The 19,086-nt window shown below is 39.6% G+C and overlaps 2 protein-coding genes across 6 annotated transcripts in view; one reads left to right on the top strand and one right to left on the bottom strand.

The window, feature by feature from the left end:
• LOC309616601 (uncharacterized protein) overlaps nt 1–9,809 on the top strand; it is a 28,325-nt gene extending 18,516 nt beyond the window's left edge. For all 3 annotated transcript variants that reach the window (XM_082367358.1, XM_082367357.1, XM_082367356.1), the window contains exon 5: nt 174–9,809. In XM_082367358.1, coding sequence (XP_082223484.1) covers nt 174–1,609 — 1,436 coding nt within the window. In that variant the 3' untranslated portion in view covers nt 1,610–9,809. The remainder of the gene's footprint in view (nt 1–173) is intronic.
• The window catches only part of LOC309616637 (zinc finger protein 14 homolog), a 77,653-nt gene that overhangs the window by 16,833 nt on the left and 41,734 nt on the right, over nt 1–19,086 (bottom strand). The window lies entirely within an intron of this gene.

The raw sequence follows: 19,086 nt of genomic DNA, 5'->3' as shown, positions 1-19,086 counted from the left end.
ACAAGCTCCCCTCATTTTCTCTGTTCTTATTCCCCCCCTCCAACCCTTTTTTTCAAGTTGCAATGCAGTGTTAAGAGCAGTTTACATTATTATTTTTAGTTTGTCATTTCTACCTGAGAACTTTCCTCTCCTGCAACATGAAAATACCCACTATTTTCTTTGTTATCTTACAGACTGGGAGTCTAGAAGAGAAACCAAGATGCTAAAGGAGGACAGTTATGAAGTTCAATCATTGCAACCAGAGATAACAAAAAGACTTACAAGCTCTACCCTTGAGTGCACTAGGGTCAGAAGTAACAGAGAAATCAGATGCCACTTGGAGAGGCTACAGGAAGGACGTTTCAGACAAGCCATAATAACCTCTGAAGAAAGATCCACTTCCATTCAGCGCACAGATCATAGAACACCTCAGACAACTCATACTGGAGCAAAATCCTGTGAATCCAAGGAATGTAAGACTTTCAGGTACCAATCACACCATAGTCAACATGAAAGAAGTCATAATAAAGAAAAAGGCTCTAAATGTGGAGAATGTGGGAAAGCCTTTAATAGTAGGTCAGACTTGATTAAGCATCAGAGAATTCATGAAAGCAAAAAAAGTGATGAAAATAAGAAATGTGCCTTTATTCGTGACACTCAGATTACTAAATCTCAGAGCATTAATACTGCTGAGAAACCTCATAAATGTAAGGAATGTGGGAAAGCCTTTCATTCTAACTCACAACTTAGTAAACATCAAAGGATTCATATAGGTGAGAAACCCTATAAATGTACAGAGTGTGGAAAGGCATTTCCATCTACCTCACAACTTAATTTACATCAGAGAATTCATACTGATGAGAAATACTATGAATGTAAGGAGTGTGGGAAAGCCTTTACCCGTCCCTCACACCTTCTTCGACATCAGAGAATCCATACTGGTGAGAAACCCCATAAGTGTAAGGAATGTGGGAAAGCTTTTCGTTATGACACACAACTTAGTCTTCATCAGATAATTCATACTGGTGAAAGACGCTATGAATGTAAGGAATGTGGGAAGGTCTATAGTTGTGCCTCACAACTGAATCTACATCAAAGAATTCATACTGGTGAGAAACCTCATAAATGTAAGGAATGTGGGAAAGCTTTTATCTCTGATTCACATCTTGTCCGACATCAGAGTGTTCATACTGGTGAGAAACCATATAAATGTAAGCAATGTGGGAAGTCTTTTCGTCGTGGCTCAGAACTTACCAGACATCAGAGAGCTCACACGGGTGAGAAACCTTATAAATGTCGGGAATGTGAAATGGCCTTTACTTGTAGCACAGAACTTATCCGACATCAAAAAGTTCACACTGGTGAGAGACCCCATAAATGTAAGGAATGTGGGAAGGCTTTTATTCGAAGGTCAGAACTTACTCATCACAAGAGGAGTCACAGTGGTGAAAAACCCTATGAGTGTAAGGAATGTGGGAAGGCCTTTGGTCGTGGCTCAGAACTTAGTCGACACCAGAAGATTCATACTGGTGAGAAACCCTATGAATGTAAGGAATGTGGGAAAGCCTTTATTCGTGGCTCACACCTTAGTCAACATCAAAGAATTCATACAGGACAGAGGAGTGAATGAAGACATGTGGCAAGCTTGGAATTTAATTGACACCTGGAAATTCATACTAGTAAAACACAAACAAAAACCCCTGTAATTGTAAGGAATGTGGGAAAGCATTTAAGGATAACAACTTAATATCAGAGTTCATACTGTGGATGTGAGGCAGTCCAGAATTTGACATTTGTTACTGATAAAAAACCTTATAAATGAATTGGGAGGGGTGTATTTGTGTTTCAGAATTTATTAGACATCAGAGTTCAATCAATTGGTGAAAAAGTGAAGAACTCCATGAATATAAAGAAAGTGGGAAGGCTTATTAGGAAAGCAGTGTTAGAGACATTAATCATTCTAACTTTTCTCAACATCAAGGGTCATTAGCCCTTATGGGAAATCAGGAGTCACAATATAAATATTTATATGGAGCACCAGTTTGCTTTAGCTAATTATTCATCTGATAATTCGTACTAGAGGAAGGCTACATTGTTAAAAATGCAGCAGATTCTTCCATTCCATTCAACTCTTGTTAAATGTTTGCAAGCTCATTCTCTAAAATTAATCTGAACTGAATCAGAGTGGGAAAGGATTTAACCAATATTTACTGTTTACTTGGCTTCACCATTATTACTCATTTCTTATAGGGCTAATTACTTAACCAAATTCTCTCATTTATCAATTAGTAATATTAGCACCATATTTCTTAGTAGCATTGTGTATATTGTATCCCTTAGAATAGTGTCTGGCGCATATTGAAAGTGTGTTAAATAAGAGGGGCTTTATTCTTAATTTTGTTTTCCTAATTGTGTATTAGAGATCATATGAGAGGAAGGCCTTATGTGTGCAGTGACTATATGAACATCTTACATCATCTTGCTTCATGGAATGTTAGATAGTTCCTTCTGCAGAAAAATTTTAAAACTGAAGCTTTTCATAGGTTGCCCTTTCCCCCGTTAGGGGATTCATGATGTAAAGAACCCCAGTAGAATAAAAGTGGGGTGCTATGAGGTCAGAGGGAAGACTTAGATAATTTTTTTTAAGACCTTCCAAAAAACAAGAGACATATACCATGATCTCTGGCCTCTCTTTTAGTGAATTAGAAAATAAAGCCTCAGCCAAAATCCATTTCTCCACAAGGAAATTTAAGATACTTGTATAAATAATTTTTACATTAAAAAGGAAATCAAAGCAGGGCTTCCCTGGTGGCTCAGTGGTTAAGAATCCGCCTGCCGATGCAGGGGACACGGGTTCGAGCCCTGCTCTGGGAAGATCCCACATACTGCCGAGCAACTAAGCCCGTGTGCCACAACTACTGAGCCTGTGCTCTAGAGCCCGCGAGCTACAACTACTGAGCCCGAGTGCCACAACTACTGAAGCCCGTGTGCCTAGAGCCCGTGCTCTGCGACAAGAGAAGCCACCCAATGAGAAGCCCGGGCACCGCAATGAAGAGTAGCCCCTGCTTGCCGCTTAGCCCATGCGCAGCAACAAAGACCCAACGCAGCCAAAAATAAAAATAAATAAATAAATAATTTTTTTTTAAAAAAGGAAATCAAGGCAAATTATCATTAGGCAGATTGTCATTCAAATGAATGACAAAGAGACAACTTCATGTTAAAATTTGTAGGACGCAACCAAAGCTTTACTCTGAGGGAATTTAACTTCTTTCAATATATGTAGAAAACAGGGACAATTCAAAGCGAGGATTCATTCTCACTTCCTTATACTTAGTGCACTGCCTATTCCTGGTAGGTTCCCAGTAAACATTTGTTGATCAGAGGAACGAGAGAGTGAATGAATAAGCATCCAACTCTAGTATGTTGAGGTGCTCTAACAAAATAAGTGCAAAGCCCAAAAAAAACCTTAAACTTTTTGAAGTGAAAAAGATTGCACCCTAGAAAGAAAAAACTCAACCGTCATAAGTGAGAAAGGATATGTAACTACAGAAATGAAGGAGGTGAAGAAATAAGCCAATATTGTGGCCGACACTGTTGGTTGCCTGTCCATTGGTATTAACCATTCTCCCTTTGCCAGGATTGCCTGCTGCCCGCCTAAGTCTAAATGCCAGATGCCTGCCCTCCTAATTGCTTTGCAGCTGGGCATGTGTGTAACAGTCCCGGCCATAGAAGATCTAAGCAAAAAGTCTGCAGGTGAGCGTCAGTTAAATATTCTTTACTAACAAAATAGGAGGAAATGGTCTTCCTATATACAGGATGCATGTTTCTGTGTCTGTGTGATACCTGGAATTATGGCCATTTTGCAACCAGGGGAGGCGAGAAACTGAGATTGGCACAGGAATAACTTGTGTCTTTGACATTATTGAGATGATGAAACAATTCAGAACTGCCCTGTGCCCGGACTGGTGTGAACTAAGAAATTCCATGCCTATCTGTTGTAAGTTTATATTCAACTTTATATATCCGAGTCCTGGAAAAAAGTATTTTCCTATATATACACGTTTATTCCACTTTAATTTAGTAAGATGAGAAAATGTTTATATTAAGCTTTTTATAGTGTATGTGAAATTATAGAAAAAGCATTATTTTCCTAAACGTATATGTGTGTGTATATATATACAACTTTGATTTGTTAAGATGTAGGAAATGTCTGTTTGCATTCAGCATCTCACAGTATATGTTTATATGCAATTTTTTTAGTATGACTGAAATCCAGGAAAAGTAGTAGTTTCCTGAATATAGTAAGAACCAAGAAAAAAACTAATTAAAGAGCTACACCATATAATTCCTCTAGTACTAGAGTAACTTACAGATAAAATCTAAGTCTTTAAGATATAAAGAGTATCAGCTATGAGGCTAACACAACCCCTGTACCAAATTTGGAAAAGGACAGCATCCAGCTCAAATCAGCTATAAAAATAATCCATTGTACTCATGGTATATGAGTATTCCAATTAAAATAGCAAGCCAAAGCTAGCAGCCTATTAAGAGAAAACAGAGGGTTGTTTTGTCTAGAATAAAATGGTTCATGACCTGATCTGTCAGACTGTAAAAAATGTGATGTATAAATGTAGTGTTTGCACGTTGAAAACTAGACACTAAAACAACTTATCCACTGAAAGTAGTAAACTATTAACAGCATATGCATATTCAACTGCTGTGAGGTCACTGCATTGTCCTCTTAATCACAGCTCATGGGGTGTAGTCAGTCACAGCATTTGGAATAATCACCATCCAGTGTATTCCACCTTTGCCCCACACTTTAGAAAAATATTACATACTAAGTTTAATGTAAACATGTATTATGTGACAGATTAAATTGGTCATAGCTAAATATCAATCAACCCATTGGAGGACAACTTAAAAATTCGAGCATTTTTTTAAAAGAGGGAAATGATCACTAAATTTTATCTATACTTTCTCTACAATTTCTAACATTTTTTGAGTTATAATAAATGTTATAATGAATGTCAAGAAATGATTCTCTGTAGGCTGGGGGTTGCCAAGGGGGAGGGGGATGGGAGAGGGTTGGATTGGGAGTTTGGGATTAGCAGATGAAAACTGGTATATATAGAATGGATAACAACAAGGTCCAACTGTATAGCACAGGGAACTATATTCAATATCCTGTGATAAACCATAATGGAAAAGAATATGAAAAAATATATGTATAACTCAGTCACTTTCCTGTACAGCAGTAATTAACACATTGTAATTCAACTATACTTCAATAAAAAATTTAAAAAAGAAATGATTCTGATTTTTTGCCCATGTATACATATTTCTATTATCAAGATTTGAGAGATCTATATTCCAAATTTATGTAACATGTTTTGCCAAAAATGAGATATACTGCAAAGGTTTAAACAAAACAAAAAGAAGAGCTATCTATACCTATTTTCTGAAGTGCCAACATCAAAAGCCTTTCATCCTTTTCTCCATACTCTCTCATACCCACATTGGAGCTTTATTTTCGTGATGGGGGTTATGGCTGGGAGCGGTGTAGTTTGAATGGGATTGTGCTGACACATTGAAGTATACCCTCCTTTTCTCACTTGATAACATACCAGTGGACTTCCTTCCAGTCAAAACCTACAGATGTAACTAGTTAGCTTTAAATGCTTACATAGGAAAAGCACATGAAAAGATGCCCAACATCACTAATTATTAGAGAAATGCGAATCAAAACCACAAGTACCATCTCACACTAGTCACAATGACCATCATCAGAAAGTCTACAAACAGTGCTGGAGAGGGTGTGGAGAAAAGGGAACCCTCCTACGCTGTTGGTGGGAATGTAAATTGGTACAACCATGATGGAGAACAGTATGGAGGTTCCTTAAAAAACTAAAAATAGAATTACCATATGATCCATCAAGCCCACTCCTGGGCTTGTATCTGGAGAAAACCATAATTTGGAAAATTACATGCACCCCCAGTGTTCACTGCAGCGCTACTTACAATAGCCAGGACATGGAAACAACCTAAATGTCCATCAACAGAGGAATGGAGGAAAAAGATGTGGTATATTTATACAATGGGATAATAGCCATAAAAAAGAATGAAATTATGCCATTTGCAGCAACATGGATGAGATCATACTAAGTGAAGTCAGAGAAAGACAAATATATGATATCACATATGTGGAATCTAAAAAAAATGATACAAATGAACTTATCTACAAAACAGAAACGGACTCAGACTTCAAAAACAAACTTATAGTTACCAAAGGGGAAATGGGGGGGGGGTATAAATCAGGAGTTTGGGATTAACATATACACATTACTGTATATAAAATAAACAACAAGGACCTACTGTATAGCACAGAGAACTATACTCAATATTCTGTAATAACCTATATGGGAAAATGAAAAAGAATTGATATGTATATGTATAACTGAATCACTTTGCTGTACACCTGAAACTGACACATTGTTAATCAACTATACTCCAATATAAAATTAAAAAATTTTTAAATGATTACATAATAAAGACAAACCCTATTCTACCAATGAAAGTCCAGGTTTGTTATTTTTACAAATGATTGTACAATTTTACTGCACATGTATTGTTTCATGTTGCTTTTTTAATTTCTGGAAGTGGGTAGATTCCTATCAGTTGGATTCCTTGCCTGACAACATAGTATATTTAAAATGTAGTTAATGCCTTATTTTTTTTTAATTTTTTATTTTTGGTGAAACTTGCCATTAAACTCTATAGGAATTTGTATCTATTTCCAACCTAACTTCAACCAGGACTGAACCTTTTTTGTTAAATTGGATGAAGAAAAAGAATGTGCCCTCAATTTGCATTTTCTTAACTGCCAATGAGGTTGAGCATCTACCATGCCTGACTCATTTGAATTTTATTTCTGTGAATTGCTTTTTTTAATCTATTCCTTTTAATTAGACTAGCTTTTAAAGCAATTTGTAGAAATTTTGTTAAGGAGATTGTTTTGTCATATATTTTGTAGTCTGTTTTCTTAGTCTAGCATGTATCTTCCTTTTTGTGACAAAAAGTCAAACTTTTGTGAAGGACCAGCCAGTAAATATTTTAGGCTTTGTGGTCGTACAGTCTCTACTGCCTTTGTAATATGAAAACCCATAATAAACCAGCGGTTCTCAATCAGAGGTAGTTTTGCCTTCCCTACCCCCAACCCCCAGAGACATTTGGCAACTAAAGAGACATTTTTTGGTTATTGCCATGAAGGGGAGTGCTGCTGGCATCTCGGATGCGCTAAACATTCTACCCACCCTCCCCGCCCCCACACCAACAGAATGATCTGGTCCAGAAAGTCAGTGGTGCTGAAGTTGAGAAATCCTGACCTGTAAGCAAGTGGGCATGGCTGTGTTCCAATAAAACTGTATTCAGAAAAACAACAGTCCACATTTGGCCTACAGGTTGTCGTTTGTTGACGCCTGTTTTAAATTATCTTTTTGCTATATGAGATCTCGTTTTCTGGTTTTGTTCCTGAATTGTCTTTCATCTCATTTTTTCCAAATTTTCTTCCATTTTATTTTATGCTTTTAAATCTTGACTAAATAAAATACAAAACAATAGCAACTACTGCCTAATAATTAGGCCTCTTATTGTTTTGTTTTTAAAATGTTTTTATTTATTTTTGGCTGTGTTGGGTCTTCGTTGCTGTGCACAGGCTTTCTCTAGTTGCGGCGTGTGGGGGCTACTCTTCGTTGCAGTGCACGGGCTTCTCGTTGCAGTGGCTTCTCTTGTTGCGGAGCACAGGCTCTAGGTGCACGGGCTTCAGTAGTTGTGGCACACGGGCTCAGTAGTTGTGGCTCGCGGGCTCTAGAGCACAGGCTCAGTAGTTGTGGCGCATGGGCTTAGTTGCTCTGCGGCATGTGCAATCTTCCCGGACCAGGGCTCGAACCCATGTCCCCTGCATTGGCAGGCAGATTCTTAACCACTGTGCCACCAGGGAAGTCCCCCTCATTGTTTTTGATTAAAATTTTATAAATCATCTCAGAAACAGGTCAAGTCTTTTCCCTTCAGTCCTGCTTTTCTCCCTGGGTCTGTAGAAGCAATAGAAAACCAACACTTGGTGTACACATAGAACTGCGTAGTATGAGGTACCACCTAAGTAACATAAGCAGTGATACATCTGTAATTTTCTTTATTGACAGTATTTTAGTAGGATCTAAAACTATTGAAAAATACTTATATAATTCTTTTACTTGCTGTTGTATTTTTATGCATTTATCGGTCTCTTTACTGATAAAATATAGAAAAACAATTGCAAATAAGAATCCATTCTATTCTAAGCAGCAATGGATTTAATAAGAGGTATTGGGCTTCCCTGGTGGCGCAGTGGTTGAGAATCTGCCTGCAAATGCAGGGGACACGGGTTCGAGCCCTGGTCTGGGAAGATCCCACATGCCGCGGAGCGACTGGGCCCGTGAGCCACAACTACTGAGCCTGCGCGTCTGGAGCCTCTGCTCCGCAACAAGAGAGGCCACGATAGTGAGAGGCCCGCGCATCGCGATGAAGAGTGGCCCCCACTTGCCGCAACTAGAGAAAGCCCTCGCACAGAAACGAAGACCCAACACAGCCAAAAATAAATAATAAATAAATAATAAATTAAAAAAAAAAAAAAAAAAGAAACCTATGCACTGCAACAAAGAGTAGCCCCCGTTCACCGCAACTAGAGAAAGCCCACGCGCAGCAATGAAGACCCAATGCAGCCAAAAAATAAATAAAATAAAATAAAATAAAATAAAAAAATAAGAGGTATTTTGTAATTTGAAGAATCTTCAGGAGGCCAAGGAATCGGGCCTTTGGAGTGCACCATCCAGGAAAAAGTAGTAAGAATGAGGCCCAAATATAGCACAGATGCGCTGATAAAGGCTCAGATACACTGTTCCTTGAACAGTACTTGGATGGTACTGTGTTAAGGAAAACTGCTGCTGCTACTTACTGCATATCACCTAGTGTTCTAGGGAACGGATGCTAGAAACTTCCATAGCTGCCTCAGGAGAACCAGTCACTCCTGCCACTGTGGGTCCTACCCCTGGATATGCTGCCACCACCTCATTATACTCATGTCTTCCACCTCCAGTGTTCAGGTAGTGCCTGGTAGAAGCCAGGGAGTTGCATTCCAGCTCCCAGCTACAGTGAGGTCCAGGTGAAGTATGTGAATTGTAATGAGCAATCACAAGTTGGGGGATGACAAGGCAGATTCATTCTTATTTTAACATATTATTCTAATTTGGTAGAACAAGTACTTTCTCTGACCCCGGAAATCATGGGCAGACCATGTATAGAAAGCAAAACCTTTATTTTTAATTAATTTATTATTATTATTATTATTATTTTTAAACAGTAGGTCCTTGTTGGTTATCTATTTTAAATATAGCAGTGTGTACATGTTAATCCCAAACTCCCAATCTATCCCTCCTCCCCACCCTTTCTCTGTCTGACTTACTTAAACATCGTTTACAGGTGGGCTTCTCCCTTCCCTTACCTCAGGCATGTTGGAGGGTGGGTAAGATGGCAGCTGAGAAAGAGACTGGAAAGGCAGAAGCCATCCATGTCATTTTTTTCCTCATCTCCCAGCTGTCCTAGTTTCTGATTGTTTCCTTTATGGAGCTTAAGTATTGGAGAGAGAGTCAAGTTCCTATTTGCATGATAATGGTGATCCTGCCACACTGCTCCCTGCACTTGCTGGTTTTCTGCTGGGGTGCTTTAAGTTCTTTGCAGGCCCTCAGCATATAAAACTGATGACCTATTCAATACTCTTTTTTGCATTCCTTTTTTTTTTTTTTTTTTAAATACACCTTTATTTTATTTCTTGGCCATGCCTTGTGGCATGCGGGATCTTAGTTCCCCTACCAGGGATCGAACCAGTGCCCCCTGCGCGGAGTCTTAACCACTGGACAGCCAGGGAAGTCCTGCATTCCTTTTCTGATTTGTGTCTACTTTAGTATTCTCAGGTTTATCTTTTTCTAAATATTTTTTCTTAGCTGTTAATGTGATGGATTACTCAATTTGAGTCTGTTAAGGGTTCCCTCATGATTAAGTTCAGAATATGCATCTTTGCTTTTATGAATTTTTGGCAAACACTAATCTCTCTTCAGACATTATGTGAAGGAATACATGATGTGGCTATCTTATTATTGGTGATGGTAACTTAATCACCTGATTAAGGTGATGTTTTCCAGGTTTCTCCACTGGAAAGAATATCTTTCTCTTTGTAGTTAATATGTAACATGTGGGGAGATGCTTTTAGATTATTAAAATAATTGTTCTCCATTAAAGGTTTAATATCATTGATGATTCTTCATTGAATCATTACTATGATCGTCATATCCTATGATTCTAATCCTTTTGAGATTTGTTGAAACTTGTTTTATGGCTCAGAATATTCTCAATTTGTATAAAAGTTCTGTGCTTGCGTGAAAAAATGCCCATCCATCGAATCACTATTCATGAGCTTCTCAGGCTGCTTCTAAAAGGTTGTACCAAGAATCATCAGTTCAACAAATTAATGTGCGAGGTGTTTAGAACAGATCCTAATTGACCTGTTAACTGTTGATGAAGATAATACACATACTGTTATGTAAATATTAGCTGCAATTTATTACTAACTTCAACAGTTGTAAATTTTCTATTATTTTATAGTAAATTCATATAATTTCAGCAGTGTTTTATTGTGGAATTGAGTCTTGGTTTCAGACCTACTCTCCTAGGAGAGAAATCCAAAGTGGAAATGTGTTCTGTTGGTTAACATTTGAGAGGGAAGCTCCTTTGAGTATGGGTAGAAACCAACAATAACAGTTATCCATAGCCTTGATTGTTTTTAAAGATAACTTAGCACATTGCAGAAAACATTGTGACAATTACAGTGAAAGTGTGGCATAAAACTAGGAGGGTCCACATAGGATAACTAAACAAGGAACAGAATGACCAGAGAAGAGACAGACTTGTGATTACATACCATGCTTATTTCTGCTTTCTCCCTTAAAATGACAGTCAAGTGTAAAACCAAAAGAACAGGGAATTCCCTGGCGGTACAGTGGTTAGGACTCAGCGCTTTCACTGCCGTAGCCTGGGTTCAATCCCTGGTCAGGGAACTAAGATCCCACAAGCCAGGCGGCACAGCCAAAAAAAAAAAAAACAAAAAGAGGATGGATGAAAGGGGAATTAACAGAAAAAATGACAGATTTTTAGAAGATGGAAAGCATATGAGGACTTCCCTGGTGGCACAGTGGTTAAGAATCCGCCTGCCAATGCAGGGGACACGGGTTCGAGCCCTGGTCTGGGAAGATCCCACATGCCGCGAAGCAACTAAGCCCATGCGCCACAACTACTGAGCCTGTGCTCTAGAGCCTGTGAGCCACAACTACTGAGCCTGCATGCTACAACTACTGAAGCCCGCGTGCCTAGAGCCTGTGCTCCGCAACAAGAGAAGTCACTGCAGTGAGAAGCCTGCGCACTGCAATGAAGAGTACTCCCGCTCGCTGCAACTAGAGAAAGCCCGCGCACAGCAACGAAGACCCAATGCAGCCAAAAATAAATAAATAAATAAATAAATTTAAAAAAAAAAAGAAAAGAAAGCATATGGGAGAATATCAACTGATACCACAAGCTTGGGAGCTTAATGAAGAAGTCTTGAAGAGAAATTCAAAGTGAGATTTTGTACCACAAAACACCAGAAAGGCCTCCAGCAGTCCCATGGCAGCAATAGTGGTGACAGCAGAGGCAGTTGGGACAATGCCAAAAATTTGAAGGGAGGAAAACCTTTCTCTCTGACCAGAGGAACTGTGTTTCCAAAAACATGTGGGGAATCCTGTTGCTTTCTTTATATCTGTTTACTGCATGGCCCTAGAGGTTCACAAGAAATGCATGGTAGAACAGAAAAGCAAGTTGTCTCACCTACCAGAGGACAGGGAGGAGGGTGTCTCTGGGTAAAAAATATCCAAATGAAAATTTTAGAACTGAAAAATATAACTCATAGTTCACCATATGGGCTCAATATCAGAATGAAGGTGATAGAGGAAAGATTAAGTGAAGTTGATTAACAAAACTAATCTGTTTAACAAAAAAAAGATCAGGAACTTCTGGTTTCGGTGCTGAGATTTAAAGTGATTGGAAGTCATCACTCCCATCTCAAAACAAGAAAAAGCTGGACAAATTAAAAAACAAAACTTCTCTTGGACACATCAGAAAACAGGTTGCAGGGCAATCCACTATCCTGAAATCTAGAGAGACAGGCAAACTCGGACACAGTCAAGATCTGTTTATACCTGCATCAGAGCAGACTTCAGAACAAACATTATCAGGATTAAAGAGGGGCACAACATAATGATAAAGAGGCAATTTCCAAGAAGATAATCCTAAATGTATGTACTTGACAACAGAACATCAAAGTTCATGAGGCAAAAACTGATAGAACTGAAAGGAGAAATAGACAAATCAACTAGTTACAGTTGTAGACTTCACTCTCCTGTCAGTAATTGATAGATCAAACGGATAGAAAATCAGTAACGATATGGTTGACCTTAATAACATTACTGTCAATTCAGCATGATTGAATTCATTTTTTTAGTTTTGAGTTTTTTGTTTTATTGAGCTGACATACAGCACAAGTTTAAGGTGTACAATGTAGTGACTTGACATACTATCCTGTGCAATGATTACCCCAATAAGGTCAGTTAAATCCATTACCTCGTATAGGTATCAAAAAAAAGTTTTCCTTGTGAACACTTTTAAGATTTACTCTTAGCAATTTCCAAATGTACAAGACAGCAGTGTTAACTATAATCATGTCGTACATTACATGCCCAGTGTATTTATCTTATAATTGGAAGTTTGTACCTTTATAGTATACTCCATTCAACAATAGAATATACATTCCTGTGCTCCCATGGAACATTCACCAAGTTAGACTACATTATTGGCCATAAGACACACCCTAACAAATTTAAAGTAGAAATCATACAAATATATTCTCAGACCTCAATGGAATTAAACTAGGAATTGGAAAGATAGCTGGAAAAATCTCTAAATACATGGAAATTTAACACAGTTCTTTATAACAGATGGATGAAAGAATTCTCGAGACATTTTTAATATTTTAAACTAAAAGAAAGAAAATACAACTGTAATAGGCTGAAAAATATACTCCCCCCAATAATATCCACATCCTAATCCCTAAACCTGTGATTGTTACATTATTTGGGAAAAGTGTCTTTGTAGATATAATTAAGTTACAGATCTTGAAATGGAGAGATTATCCTGGTTTACCTGATTGGGCCCTAAAAAGGAGGAAGAGGGAGATTTGACACACGCAGAAGAAAAGGTAATGTGAAGACACAGCCAAGATATATTTGAAGATGTCAGTTCCGAGGGCTAAAGTGAAATCACCCAAAGGAATTACAGCAATTACCAGAAGCTGGAAAAGGCAAGGAATGGATCTTCTCCTAGAACCCCTGGAGGAAGCATGACACATGAATCCTTGATTTCAGCCCAGTTATTCTGATTTCAGACTTCTAGCCTCCAGAACTGAGCGAGAATAAGTTACTGTTGTTTTAAGCCATTGAGTGCATGGTAATAAGTGAAAACGGTGCTTAGAGGGAAATTTATAGCATCACATGCATATGTTAGAGAAGAAGAAAGATATAGACTCAAGAACCTAAGCTTCCACCATAGGAAAGTAGAGAAGAGTAACTTCAGCCTAAAACAAGTAAGAGAAAAAAAAATTTAGAGCAGAAATCATTGAAATTGAAAACAGAATAGAGGAAATCAAAGTTTTAGAAAAGATTAATAAAATTGATAAATCTCTAGCCAAGGTAAAAGAAAAAGAAAATACCAACCACCAATATCAGAAATGAAAGAGGGGTCATCAGTACTGATCCCATATACATTAAAAGAATAATATGGGAATATTATAAACAATTCTACATCTACGACTTTGATAATTTAGATGAAATGGACCAATTCCTTGAAGACACAAACTACCAAAGCTCACACAAGGAGAAACAGATAACCAAGTAGCCCTTTATTTTGAAGAAATTGAATCAATAATTAATAACCCCCCAAGAAGAAAGACCAGGCACAGATGGTTTCAACAGTGAGTGCTACTAAACGTTTAAGGAAGAAACAAAACCAATTTCCACAATCTCTTCCAGATAATGGAAGCAAGAGAGAACACTAATAATTCATTCTATGAGGCCAGCATTATCTTAATACCAAAACCAGATAAAATTTATAAGAAAACTACAGACCAATCTCTCTCATCAATACAGATGCAAAAATTCTCACAAAATATTAGCAAATCAAATTCAAAAATATATTAAAAGAATTATACACCACGATCAAGTGGGATTTATTCCAGCTATTCAAGGCTGTCAACATTAAAAAAAAGAAAAAAAGTTAATGTAATCCACCACATCAGACAAAAGAGAGAGCATGTGATTATATCAGTGACACAAAAAGCTTTTGACAAAATCCAAAATCCATTCCTGATAAAATAATTCTCAGATAATTTGGAGAAGAGGAGAACTTCCTTATCATGATGAAGAGCATCTACAAAAAACCTACAGCTAACATCATACTTAATGGTGAGAAACTGGATGCTTTTCTCCTAAGATCAGGAACAAGGCAAGCATATCCTCTTTCACTATTCCTATTCAATATCAGACAGGAAGTCCTAACTAGTTCAGTAAGAAAATGAAATAAAATGTGTACAGATTGGAAGGAGGAAATAAAACTTTCTTTGGTCATAGATGACACAATAGTCTATGTAATCCCAAAGGATCAAGAAAAAATTCCTGGAACTAACATGCAAGTATAGCAAGGTCACAGGATACTAAGTCAACTGCTTTCCTATATACCAGTAATGAACAATAGGAATTTGAAATTTAAAGATGCAGCACCATTTATATTAGCATGAAAATAAATAATTAGGTATAAATCTGTCGAGAGTTTAGGTAAGCTACTCAGAGTATTGCTGTCTTGGCATCCATTTTGTTTGGCTAAGCAGCCTGCAGGGACCATCAACTGACACTAGCCCCCTCATGCTAGCACATGCCCTAGATAACAGTCTGCAGAGTCACTAGCAAATGTAAGTTCCTAAAAAAAAAAAAAAAAAAAAAAATGTACGTTCCTGATACGACCTCCTCAATACCTTTGTGATCAACTATCTCCCCTGCCTCCCAGCACTTTCTTGTGCACCCCCTAGTCTTCTGCAGCCCCTGTGGGCCTTGTCAAAGCTCTCTTTTGATTTGAATTGGCCAATCCAGCCTTAGCCCAGGAACCCCAAAGCCTTCCTTCATGACCCTAATAAAGGTATGTGCCTCAGGTCCTATCTCTGTCTGCACTCTGCCTTGACCTCCTCCAATGTCCCCTTGATGCATGCTGGGTACTTTCTCCAGGACCTGTGAGTAAACTTCCCTATTTCAATTTCTCTTGTGGTCTATTGTTGAATCATAGCTATCTGGCCCTGTGCTCCACTTAACAAGTATTAATTAGACAGACTCAGAGCAAAATGTAAGTGTGTGTATATATATATGTATTTATTTATATATAGGATCTATATGTGAAAGACTATAAAACTCTGATGAAATAAATCAAAGATCTAAATAAATGGAGAGAATCAAGTTCATAAATTTGAATACTCAAGGGGGGAAAGTGGCGGGGGGTGGTGGTGGTGTGATGAATTGGGAGATTGCGATTGACATATATACAGTAATATGTATAAAATGGATACCTAATAAGAACCTGCTGTATAAAAAAATAAATAAAAAAGATTCAAAAGAGAAATTTTTATACTCAATATTGTGAAGACGTCAACTGTTCCAGACTTGATCTGTAGATTCAATACAATTCTCAATCAAAATGCCAGAAATTTTGTAGATATCAAAATTATTCTAAAGTTTACGAGGAAAAGTAAAATCCTCAGAATAACGAAAACAATTCTTAACCACTGCACCACCAGGAAAGTCCTTGTTGACTTTTAAAATAACCTACTGAATGAAGCTTACTTGTTTATAGTTTTTAATATCTTTGTGATAGTTAATTTTGTGTGTCAGTATGGCTGGACCATGGTGCCGAGATATTTTGTCAAACATTCTGTGTCTGCTGGATCATATGGTTCACGTGGCAGAGCAGCTTGCATGGCAGCCTGGACCTGTTGCAGAGCTTTCTCTTGTTCTGGGCCCCACTTAAAACCACCAGATTTTCAGGTCACCTGGTAAATGGGCCAGAGTAGCACACTGTTGGGCTGCAAGCCTTGTAGTTGCTCAGCCTAGAGACCAAAGAAAGCCTGGAGACAGCAACAGAGACGTCAATAGTTTTTTGGACAGGGGATCTTAAAGACAGTGGGCAGGACATTGCAGCAGTCTTCACTACTCAGGGGAGAAGGAGGCTACCATTTATAGGGGGATTGATGTCAGCTTGGCTCATCAGTTACCAGGGAAACCAGCAACTGGGGCACATCCCTCACAGCCCCTCAGATTAACAAGCATCACTAGGGCAGATGTTTCCCTTTAGTAAACTAGGAGGTGGAGCCATTCCAGCCTGAGGATTAGAACCATTCATAGCTAGGGCAAGGGGCAAAGACATTCACGTGAGTAGGGTGCAGGTAAAGAAAAGACTGATCGAGGGCTTCCCTGGTGGTGCAGTGGTTAAGAATCCGTCTGCCAATGCAGGGGACACAGGTTTGAGCCCTAGTCCAGGAAGATCCCACACGCCACGGAGCAACTAAGCCCATGCACCACAACTACTGAGCCTGCGTGCCTAGAGCCCGTGCACCGCAACGAGAGAAGCCACCGCAATGAGAAGCCCGCCCACCACAACAAAGAGTAGCCCCCACTCGCCACAACTAGAGAAAGCCTGTGCGCTGCAACGAAGACCCAACACAGCCAAAAATAAATACATTTATTTTTTTAAAAAAAGAAAGGACTGATCGAGCAGGGGATGCACAGAGCAAGAGAACAGCCACCTTGAGTGACCTGACCAAACACTCCACCCCTACATACCCTGCACGACCCTTACAATTTTGGTCCACCCCTCTTCCGAGATATCCCTGGGGTCAGGTATGTAGAGGTGCACTGCAATCAAATACCACAAATGCAATACAGACAACAGCATCTAAAGGATATCAAGAGTCCAAGAGGTGGAAAAACTTTGTAGCCAGACGCTTATCAGGTCAATTTTTCATGGAAGTCCAGGAGGACACCAACAGCCTGTCACTGTAGACCCAGCAATCAGACTCATTTCACAGTGAGGCCTCCATTGTGACCCAGTCCACGAACAAATTCCCTCCCCTCAGACTAGGGACAAAATGTAAGATGTTTAACAGGCACAACACAGGGAAGGTCGTGACCATTAAGCAAAATACAAGCAGTAATCACATTCTGAGATAATACCACCTCTGCCTGTGGTCCTGGCCTGCAGTACCATTCCGCCAGTCCACCCTTAGCCCCACAGCTGGTGCCGAATACTGGAGAGGTGGTGTAACAACCCACCACAGAGTTAATATGATGGCGCCTTTCTCTAGTAAGGGGCCCGGAGTAATTACCTTAGTAGTCTTAGGTGGGCTGAGTAGGAGACAGGTGAAGTCTGTCAGTCCCTTTCTAATCCTGTCCCCCGTGGGGCAGCAAACCCCAAACACCCGGGACTTACCTGCCAGTCCCAGGGCCATTTTATAACGTGTTCCCCTGGAGGTAGACCCTGTGGCAAGGGCCAGAGTGAGTTACTGTCCTGACCAATAGTTGGCAACAGTCCTTCGGTGGGCAACCGTTGAACTCAGATTGCATTGACTAGTTGTCTCTGGGTTAATATGGCTTGGCCATTGGGACAATTGCTCCTGAGATGTTCAGTTATAGTCCTTAGGGCTTGAGTTAGCCTCTGGTCCGCATATTGAGAGCATGGCTCTCCATCATCAGTTGTTAAGGAGTCCATTTATTCTTTCCATTAGCCCGGCAGCAGTGAGGTTGGAGGGCAGGTGGAAATGCCAGCGTATGTCATTTTTAATCAGCCCATTCCTGAACATCATGGCTGGTAAAGTAGATTCCTTGATGAAGGAAGATTCCTTCCTTCCTGATGTCCATGGGGGTCCTATATGTTGCACACAGGTGTTCCTGACCCCAAATAGTGGGGGTTTTTTGCATTGTTAGATGACTCGGGTAGGTCTTTGGTAATGTCTTCCACCTTTGCAATGCATATAGCTGTTCTTCCATCGCACTAGATCGTTGCTCTGCCCTCTTCCATAGCTGGGACCAGAAGTCCAAGGTTACTATTATTTTGCCATTGCCACAGGCCCCAACCAAACCCTTCCGGGTAACTGGCCACGTCCAATTCACAAGCCTATCCCTGAGGTAATATCCCTAAAGCTTGTGTCTGTAATTGTTTAGGGGTGAGGGGTCGGGGGGTGATGCTTGTCTTTTGTAGATAATCCAGGTCCTTGTGTGTTGTATTCATCAGCCATCCATGTGCAGTCAGATAAGACATAAGCATTGGGCTGCTACTTTTAAACTGGAAAGAGACTCTGAGGTTAACAGGATATCATTAATGTAATGGAGGAAGACATGCCTCATAGTAGTCAGCTGCCACAGGGCCCCACATGTTAGTGGACAGCCACCTCAGGATCACCCCCATAACTTTGTGTTCCCCATCTTTATATCCTGACCTCATGGCACTTGTGGGAGTTCCCTCGGCCTCCTGGCTGGCCAATTATTGGGCTGTACCCCACAGAACTGCAAGCCTTGTAGTTGCCCAGCCTCAAGACCGAAGAAAGAGCCCAGAGACGGCAACAGAGACATCAATGGTTTATTGGGTGAGAAGATCTTACATACCTGAAAGAAGGTCCTGGAGTGACACCCCACAGCGTGCATCAGACAGCGAGTAGGACATGGCAGCAATCCTTACTACTCAGGGGAGAAGGAGGCTACAATTTATAGGGGGAAATGACATCAGCTTGGCTCATCAGTTACCAGGGAAACCAGCAGCTGGAGCACGTCCCTCACAGCCCCTCAGATTAACATGCATCATGAGGGTAGATGTTTCCCTTTAATAAAGTAGCAGGTGGAG

The sequence above is a fragment of the Balaenoptera borealis genome (assembly GCF_965194805.1).
Source record: "Balaenoptera borealis genome assembly, chromosome: 19".
NCBI classification, from domain to species: Eukaryota; Metazoa; Chordata; class Mammalia; order Artiodactyla; family Balaenopteridae; genus Balaenoptera; species Balaenoptera borealis.
Note: the sequence above shows the minus strand (reverse complement) of the source record. Positions and strands in the feature narration are given on the sequence as shown.